This window comes from Piliocolobus tephrosceles, chromosome 8 (genome assembly GCF_002776525.5).
Source record: "Piliocolobus tephrosceles isolate RC106 chromosome 8, ASM277652v3, whole genome shotgun sequence".
Taxonomy (NCBI): domain Eukaryota; kingdom Metazoa; phylum Chordata; class Mammalia; order Primates; family Cercopithecidae; genus Piliocolobus; species Piliocolobus tephrosceles.
Genome location: NC_045441.1, coordinates 5,122,808 through 5,132,552, shown reverse-complemented (window position 1 = coordinate 5,132,552; position 9,745 = coordinate 5,122,808). Strand labels below are relative to the sequence as shown.

The 9,745-nt window shown below is 48.3% G+C and overlaps 1 protein-coding gene across 7 annotated transcripts in view; it reads right to left on the bottom strand.

Annotated features, from left to right (window-relative positions):
- The window catches only part of WIPI2 (WD repeat domain, phosphoinositide interacting 2), a 48,033-nt gene extending 41,880 nt beyond the window's left edge, over window positions 1-6,153 (bottom strand). For 4 of the 7 annotated variants that reach the window (XM_023197862.2, XM_023197864.2, XM_023197863.2 and 1 more), the window contains exons 1-2: window positions 5,840-6,145; window positions 3,167-3,220 (exon numbers count right to left, since the gene is read on the bottom strand). In XM_023197862.2, coding sequence (XP_023053630.1) covers window positions 3,167-3,220; window positions 5,840-5,913 — 128 coding nt within the window. In that variant the 5' untranslated portion in view covers window positions 5,914-6,145. Of the gene's footprint in view, window positions 1-3,166; window positions 3,221-5,839 lie in introns of all 7 variants that reach the window. The other 3 variants (XM_023197866.2, XM_023197867.2, XM_023197868.2) reach the window with 1 other exon arrangement.
- Window positions 6,154-9,745: the final 3,592 nt, after the last annotated feature.

Here is a 9,745-nt window from a genome sequence, read left to right as displayed (position 1 = left end):
TTTTTTTTTTTTTTTTTAGACGGAGTTTCGCTCTGTCATCCAGGCTGGAGTGCAGTGGCACAATCTCGGCTCACTGGAACCTCCACCTCCTGGGTTCAAGCGATTTGCCTGCCTCAGCCGCCTAGGTAGCTGGGATTAGAGGCATGCACCACCATGCCCAGCTAATTTTTTGTATTTAGTAGAGATGGGGTTTCACCATGTTGGTCAGGCTGGTCTCGAACTCCTGACCTCAGGTGATCCACCTGCCTCAGCCTCCCAAAGCGCTGGGATTACAGATGTAAGCCACCATGCCTGGTAAAGGTTTTTTTTTGAGATGGAGTCTTGCTCTGTCACCCAGGCTAGAGTGCAGTGGCACTATCTCAACTCACTGCAACCTCTGCCTCCGGGTTCAAGTGATTCTCCTGCCTTAGCCTCCCGAGCGGCTGGGATTACAGGCGCCCACCATCGCACCCGGCTAATTTTTGTATTTTTAGTAGAGACGGGGTTTCACCATCTTGGCCAGGCTGGTCTCAAACTCTTGACCCCATGATCCACCTGCCTTGGCTTTCCAAAGTGCTGGGATTACAGGCGTGACCACCGCACCCAGCCTAGATGAGTATTTTTAAAGAATGGTATTAAATATAAATGTGATTGATATTTTCATCTCAACATCAACAATCAAGTTCTACACCCCTTTGGAGATTTTGCTTTAAACAATTTCAAAATTGACGTGATCATAAAATGGCAGACATATTAACGGGAGAGGCAGAGTAACAGGTAAGTATGAGATTTTTCCCTAATACACAGTTTTATTGCCAAAAAGTGTTTGTTTATTTATTGTTAAGTCAACAGAGTGGGTTTTTTTTTTTTTTCTGAGACAGGATCTCACTCTGCCACCCAGGCTGGAGCGCAGTAGTGCGATCTTGCCTTACTGCAGCCCCAACCTCCTGGGCTCAAGGGATCCTCCCATCTCAGCCTCCCGAGTAGTTGGGACCACAGGCGCGTGCCACCACACCTGGCTAATTTTTGTGTTTTGTGTAGAGTCGAGGTCTCCCCGTGTTGCCCAACCTGGTCTTTAACTCCTGAACTCAAGGGTTCTTCCCACCTTGGCCTTGCAAAGTGCCGGGATTACAGGCGTGAGTCACTGTGCCTGTCCCTATCAGTGGGCTCTTTCATTGACAAAGGGGAAAACTAGCAAATCATAACCAAAAAAATATGTATTGGTTCAATCCCCCATTTTGCCACTATCCCCCACCTTCAACTGTGCCTGGTGCCCAAACCCAGAGACCCTGCTCTACCCTCCCCAGAGACCAGGCCTGTCCTTTGCCAGGGAAGGACAGAGTCACTGCATTTTAAACACACTTGAACCCATCCTCATTTCACACCCCCACAACTCCACCTCTGGAGCCCTGGACTGCCCATTCCCGAGCCTGTCGGGGATTCTGCAGTTTAAACTAGGTTGGTTCTCTGCTTTCTTCACTAGCAATTTTAGATCCCACTTCCTTTACCACTCGCTAGCTTCCAAATTTGCTAATATCGCCTTTCTCATTCTTTCTATCCTATGAGTTTAAGCCTTCTAAAATATCTTTTTGAGGCCAACGGTGGTGGCTTGCGTCTGCAATCTCAGCTACCCAGGTAGGAGGATCACTTGAAGCCAGGAGTTTGAGACCAGTCGGGGCAACAAAGTGAAACCCCATCTCTACTAAAATAAAAAATTAAGAAATATTTAAAATTAGAAAATATATCTTTTTGGCATTTTACTGATTAACATTTTATTAGGGTCTGGGGATGGAACCAAAATAAATGCTTATGTTCGATCCATCATTTTTAACTGAAAGTCTCTGTCAATGAATTGAAACTTGAACATCCAACATCAAAAAGACAGTGACAACCACTCAAAAATGAAGATGTGAGTCAGATTTTTTGCTTTTCTTCCTTTTCTCCCCCGTCCCTAATTGTCAGTCCATAAAGACTCTCCTTCTTCATCCTCTTTGCGGAGAAGTCATACTTGATTGCGAGCTTAGGGAGATACAGCCCGACACTGTAAACCAAAAGCAAACTCAACTGTAGCTGCCAGCCCAGACCTGGTAGGCCCTGGTGCTGTCTCTTTTAGGGCTACGGACAGCCCATCCCCATCCCCGCTCCACCTCACATCCTCCACCTCCATATCCCTGCGGCCTTTCCAACTCATCAGTATCCCAAGTAGAGCTCTTTCCTCCTCGGCTTCTTCACCACGATATTATCACATTTACCCGGAACCCAAGCCAGAAACTGGGTGATATCTAAGTTCTCCCTTGGCTGGAGGACGCATATCCTGTGGGTCACACAAGTCCTGAGGGCGAGTCAGTCTCCTTCCCACTGGTCACTGCTGTTGGACAATATCTTCCTAAGTCACCCCCTGCGCTCCTCAAACATATCCTTTGCATAGCAGGCAGAATGACTTAAAACTTTAAGGGTGAAGGATCTTAAAAACCATCTTCAGGCTGGGAACAATGGCTCATGCCTGTAATCCCAATACTTTGGAGGCCGAGGCAGGAAGATCGCTTGAGGCCAGGAGCTCAAGACCAGCCTGGTCAACACAGCAAGACCCTGTGCCTACAAAAACTATAAAAAAAAAAAAAAAATTAGCCAGGTGTGGGGCTCATGCCTGTAGTCCCGGTTTCTCGGGAGGCTGAGGCAGGAGGACCGCTTGAGCCCAGGAAATCAAAGTTGCAGTGAGCTATGATCATTATAATTGTGCCACTGCACTTCCAACTGTGCAACAGCGAGACTCCATCTGAAAAACAAAAACCCTTGATTTACAGATGAACCAAGAGAACAGAGCAGTACCTTCCCAGGACAATGAGCATAACCTAGAAGAGACATGGTGGAAGAAAACAACAGGTTTCTCCTACTGTCTCCAGACACTTCATAACATCCATTCTACAAACACAAGACTTGGAAAGTCAAGTCTCTTTCTTCATTCCATCCCTTTTACACATGGTGTTTAAAACAGACATTGCTACATCACTAACTTCCCACAAGCTCTGGTGTCCACTGGAAAAATGCAGTCCTTGGTATTTCCATTTCAGATTCAAGTGATCCTCTGCCACTTATTAACTGGTTCACTTCAATTTCAAAAAGCCAAAAAGTCCTCTAACATAAGCCTTCCGAGGTGATACTTTCAGAAACCAGGGTTGGAACTAACCAGACAACAGCGCGACGGCCAAGACCAGCTGCTCTTGATGCCCTTTTCACTTCTCTAGGTAAAAAAAACAAAACAAAACAAAAACAGATGGTAAAAAACAAATAAAACTTATGCACACTTTTAGGACAAGAATCATGGAAGAGTATGACATTGGAAATCATATTACCGGTACAAGAAGAAAGGCAGGACAGTTATAGTTCGGTATGTAACAAATACAAAAAGAATTTAAAAGACAAAAGAAAAGGGAAATAATTCTATAACATGTATATATTCTAGTAAGTGAACTGGCTTCCAAAGTTTCTCACTCAATACAGTAAATGTGAGTTCTAGACGGACATTCTTTCTCTTGCTAAAAATTGTGTTCCTCAATAAACTCTGGAGATTAAGAAGGAAAAGGTATAAGCCATAAAAGCTCTCTCCGGGAACTTCTATTTCTTTCAAGTGTAGATTTAAAACAAATTACAGTCATTTTAGCCCAGTCAACTTCTAGTATAATCCTAGATTACTATTCATTCCAATTTAGGTTTACACTACATCAAGGTCTCTCTGGCAAGTCAAAGTTATGAAATCTCAAAGTAACAGAAATTTCTTGAACTGTAATAACTTCAGGGAGCATGGAGAAGTGGGTAAGTGTGAAAATGTCCTATTTCAGGCCAGAGTGACACTCTCCTGTGAAACAGGGAACATGGCAGTCGAGCTGAAGTAACAGCAAAAGAGAATGCTTTTCTATATTTGATTTCATCCTGATAGAAATAATTAGTGAAAAACTGAAAGAGTGGCCGACAATGTTTTGGAAACTCTCTAATTTATACACGGCATAAACCCCCCTAACTACTACCATTTCTTACTGGTCTCCAAATACTGCGGACTTGGGCTTAAAAGCCAAATTAGAATTGGTTTGTGATGTCGTTTTCCCTATCTGGATTAAGATAGTCTATTCCACTTCAACTGCAACAGGTTGTCTGAATTGTTTGTTGTTCTGGCTTTTGGTCACACAGAACACTACAGTACTTGGGAACTTTAATCTTTATATGTTGTTATGCTATTATTTCTAAATTCACTGTCTTCAGAATTCTACTCCATAAATAGAAAAAAACCAGCATGGCAGAGCAGAAAGAACACTGGAAGAGAACTCAGGAGGCTAGATTCTACTCCTGCCCCCACTCCACTATTAACCAATTCAAAGACTCAGGCCAGCCTGGAGCCTTTCGGAAGGATTTCCCCATCTCTAGTTGGATGAGGTGATTTGCCCCTTCCAACTCTCAATGCTGTCCCACTGTGTGACTGTCTTCACAGCTTTGGGGAGGTGCTATTGAGCACCTGCTGTACACCACTCACTGGCTGTTGGCCATTCTACAGTTCACTTTTAATTTCCTAAAGAATCTCATTTTCTGCTTTAATTCCACTCAGCTAGTAACAACTCAACCAATGACTTAGTAAGATGCCAAATGACCCACACCTCCTCCTCTTTCCTCACTTCCTGTTACTCACTTCCAAGACGGCTCTCCTCCCTGCCAACCCCATAACTCATCCTTCTCTCTCCAGAAAGCTCGCTCATCTATTAACTATCCCCACAAGTCCTCCTCCCAGGCAGCATCCAACCCGTATCAGTGTGGACAAACAGCGTTCCGAATGCATGGGCTGCAATGGGCTGGCCTTAAGGCCTTCTCTTGCCCAGAGGATGACCCGTCCCCTGGAGCTCTGAGACTCCTGGGGCACTGGTCTGTAACGCCTCTCTTGGCTCGGTTTCTCCCCAGCTAGGTCAGATGCCAAGGTTATTAATAAGTTTGTTACTTGCTGGAGAAGACATCAAAGTTACCTCCCAAAAAGAACAATGAGGGCTGGGCACGGCGGCTGACACCTGCAATCCCAGCACTTCGGGAGGCTGAGGTGGGCGGATCACTTGAGGTCAGGAATTCCAGACCAGCCTGACCAACATGGTGAAACCCTGTCTCTACTACAAATACAAAAAAGTTAGCTGGGCACAGTGGCGCGTGCCTGTAGTCTCAGCTACTTGGAAGGCTGAGGCAGGAGAATCGCCTGAACCCAGGAGACGGGGCTGCTTGCAGTGAGCTGTGATCGCACCACTGCACTCCAGCCTGGGCAACACAGCAAGACTCCGTCTCAAAACAAAATAAACCCCAAAAAACAAAAACAGAGAAAAAAAAAAACTGAGAAACGAAGAAAAGAAAATCAAGAGAGAGAGAAGGAGCCTTAAGACGATGAAGAGACAAGGAGAAGGGCCTGACTCAAAGGAGAGTGAGTGGGAGACGCTGAGCAAGAAGCGGGCAGAGGAGAGAAGAGGAGAGGATGCGACCCACTCCCAGCACTCCACAGGCGGCCAAGACAAGTCAAGCCCCAAAGTTCGGCCCCAACTTTGCGAGAAGTCGTGAGGTCTGAAGCCAGGGAGCCTCCCCGCAAGACGGTGAAAGCAGGCCCCCTCTCCACCACCTCTCCCGCTCCGGGGCCGCAGCTCCAGGCCAGGGCCCGAGGGTCTCCCTGGAGGGCGGTCTCCCTGCGCGCCCCGGGCCCGCCCCTGGGGACGCCTCTGTCCGTCTTGGCCCGCAGGCAGGCCGAGCCTGCGACCCCGCCGAGCTTGGCAGCGAGGCCCTCCCCTTAGCCCGGGTCCGACCCTGGCCTCACCCCGACCCAGACCCCCGACCCCCGCCTTACGTGATGTCCTGGTTGAAGTTGGCGAAGAGCAGCTGGCCGGCGCCGGCCTCCCCGCTCTGGCTCGCCAGGTTCATGGCTGGGCGCGCGGCGAGTGGGCCCGGCCGGGGAGGGCGCGCGCGCGAGGGCGAGTCACGCTGCACTCAGGGTCGGCGCCGGGCCCCGCTAGCCGCCTGGGTCGCCGCCACTCGCCGCCCTGGGATCAACCGCCGCCTCATCACGTCCCCGCTCTTGTTTATGCTCCGGAGCCGGGGCGCCCGGTGCGTCTGCGCGGCCCCGCCCCCAAGACGCACGGCCTCGCGCGGCGCAGTCGCACTGCGGGGCCCCGCCCCCTCACCTCCTGCCTAGGCTTGGGTTCCGGTGGATCACGCACGCGTAGGGACGCGTCGGGGCCCGCGGGGTCCGGCTGAGGGAGCGCCGCGGCCGCGCGTGCGCATGGGGCAGAGCGGGCGGGAAGTGTTTTCTGCGTACCCTCCTCTTGATAATACTCAATGGCCGGGCACGGTGGCTCACACCTGTAATCCCAGCATTTTGGGAGGCCGAGGCGGGCGGATCACCTAAGATCAGAAGTTCGAAGATCAGAAGTTCGAGAGCAGCCTGGCCAAAATGGTGAAACCCCATCTCTACTAAAAATACAAGAAAAATTAGCCGGGCTTGGTGGTGCACGCCTGTAATCCCAGCTACTCGGGAGGCTGAGGAAAGATAATCGCTTGAACCCAGGAGGCGGAGATTGCAGTGAGCCGAGTTCGTGCCACTGCACTCCATCCAACCTGGGCGATACAGCGAGACTCTGTCTCTAAAAAAAAAAAAACCTCAATGGGTCCTCCATGTGCCAGTCACTGTGCTGAATGCTTCTGCGCATTACCTTATCATTTTATTATTTTTAAAGACAAAGTCTCGCCCTGTTGCCCAGCCTGGAGTGCAAAGGCTCAATCAGAACTCACTGCAGCCTCAAACTCACCAGCTCAAGGGATCCTCCCACCTCAGCCTCCCCAGTAGCTGGGGCCACAAGCACATGCCTCTGCACCCTGATAACTTTTGAATTTTTTGTAGAGAGGGGGGGGGGGGGGGGGGGGTCTTACTATGTTGCCTAGGCTGGTCTCGAACTCCTGGCCTCAAGTGATGCTCCCACCTCGGCCTACCAAAGCCCTGGGATTACAAATGTGAGCCACTGTGCCTGGCCACATTATCTTATTTGATGCCTATTACAATCCTATGTAGAGAATAGTACATCTTTATTTTACAGATTTGAAAATCGAGGCTCAGAAATAATTATTTGCCAAGCACTAGATCTGAGACTGGAAACTGAGATGTGAGAGGTAAAAACAATAGAATTTCTAGAAGGAAACAAGAGAATGCCTTCATGATTTTGGGATAAACAAAGTGGTCTAAACAGGTACTTTAAGGCAGGTGTGTTGGCTCATGCCTTTAATTCCAACAGTTTGGGAGGCTGAGGCAAGCAGATTGCTTGAGTCCAGGAGTTTGAAACCAGAGTAGGCAACGTGGGGAAACCCGGTCTGTACAAAAATACAAAAATTAGCTGGGCATGGTGGTGTGTGCGTGTAGTCCCAGCTCCTTCAGAGGCTAAGGCAGGAGGATGGCTTGAGCCTGGGAGTTTAAGCCCGCAGTGAGCTATGACCGCGCCACTACACTTCAGCCTGGGTGACAGAGCAAGATCCTATCTCAAACCAAAACAAGTTCTTTAAAAAGTAGTAACCACAGGCCGGGCGCCATGGGTCACCCCTATAATCCCAGCATGCTGGGAGGCAGAGGCGGGCGGATCACGAGGTCAGGAGATCAAGACCATCCTGGCTGACGCCGTGAAACCCCATCTCTGCTAAAAATACAAAACATTAGCCGGGCGTGGTGGCAGGCGCCTGTGGTCCCAACTACTCAAGAGGTTGAGGCAGGAGAATGGCGTAAACCCAGGAGGTGAAGGTTGTAGTGAGCTGAGATCGCGCCACTGCACTCCAGCTTGGATGACAGAGCGAGACTCTGTCTCAAAAAAAAAAAAAAAGTAGTAGTAATCACAAAATGAGAGATTGGCCTTCATCAACATTGAGAAGAATGGGCTGTTTTCAAGAGACCATTAAGAGAGGAAGAAAAGGCAAGCCTTAGGGATATATATATATTTGTCATATATATATATATATATATATTTTTTTTTTTTTTTGAGATGGAGTCTTTTCTGTCGACAGGCTGAAGTGCCATGGTGCAATCTCGGCTCACTGCAGCCTCTACCTCCCGGGTTCAAGCAATTCCCCTGCCTTAGCCTCCCTGGTAGCTGAGACTACAGGCATGCGCCACCACGCCAGGCTAATTTTTTGTATTTTAGTAGAGACGCAGTTTCACCATGTTGGCCAGGTTGGTCTTGATCTCCTAATCTCATGATCCGGCCGCCTCGGCCTCCCAAAGTGCTGCAATTACAGGCGTGAGCCACCACACCCAGCCTGCAATATATATTTTTGACAAAGGAATTACACCCAGAACTTCTGCACATCAATAGGAAACATATAGACAGCTCTCTCTCTTTTTTTTTTTTTTGAACTAGGTAGAATACTTGAACACAGGCACGTCACAAAAGAGGATATCAGAATGGTTAATGAGCATCTGAAAAGGTGGTGATCATTAATACTCATTAAGAAGATGCAAATTAAGCCTGGGCGTGGTGGCTCACGCTTGTAATCCCAGCACTTTGGGAGGCCGAGGTGGGTGGATCATCTGAGGTCAGGAGTTCGAGACCATCCTGGCCAACACGGTGAAACCCCGTCTCTACTAAAAATGCAAAAATTAGCCGGGTGTGGTGGTGGGCACCTGTAGTCCCAGCTACTCGGGAGGCTGAGGCAGGAGAATTGCTTGAACCCAGGAATTGCTTGAATCAGAAGTTCGAGAGCAGCTCCACCTCGGGAGGTGGAGGTTGTAGTTAGCCGCAATGGCACCACTGCACTCCAGCCTGGGTGACAGAGCGAGACTCCATCTCAAAAAAAGAAAAAGAAAATGCAAATTAAGAGCAAATGAGATATTATTAAGCATCCACCAAATTGGCTAAAATTAAAGCAACTGACAATCCCAAGTGTGGATGACCATAGAGTGCAATTGGAACTCTCATACGCTGGGGATGAAAGTCTATTTATTTATTTATTTATTTGACACAGCGTCTCACTCTTGCCCAGGCTGGAGTGCAGTGGCGCGATCTTGGCTCACTGCAAGATGAAAGTCTAAATTGTTTCAACTGCTTTGGAAAACTTGGGCACTATCTACTAAAGGTTTTTTTTTTAATAGAGTTTTGCTCTTGTCACCCGGGCTGTGGTGCAGTGGCATGATCTCGGCTCACTGCAACCTCAGCCTCCACCTCCCAGGTTCCAGCGATTCTCCTGTCTCAGCTGCCCGAGTAGCTGGGATTATAGGCACCCACCACCACGCCTGGCTAATTTTGGTATTTTTAGTAGAGACAGGGTTTCACCTTGTTGGCCAGGCTCGTCTCGAATTCCTGACCTCAGGCCACCGCGCACGGCTTATCTACTAAAAACATGTATATACCTTATGACTCAGCCAAATGCACTGTATATGCATTTCTAGGTGCATATATAGTAGAATTAGTGCATATTTTCACCCAAAAGACATAAATAAGAATGTTCATAGCTACTGTATTCATAATAATTCAAAACCAGAAATAACTGAACATCCACCTCGAGTGGAATAAGTAAATAGATTATGGTCTATTCATCCAAAAGAATACAGCAATGGAAAGGACATACATGACCTGGATGAATCGCACTGACATAATACTGAGTGAAAAAAGTCAGCCAGGCCGGGTGTGGTGGCTCATGCCTGTAATCCCAGCACTTTGGCAGACCGAGGCGGGTGGATCACAATGTCAAGAGATCAAGACCATCCTGGCCAACATGG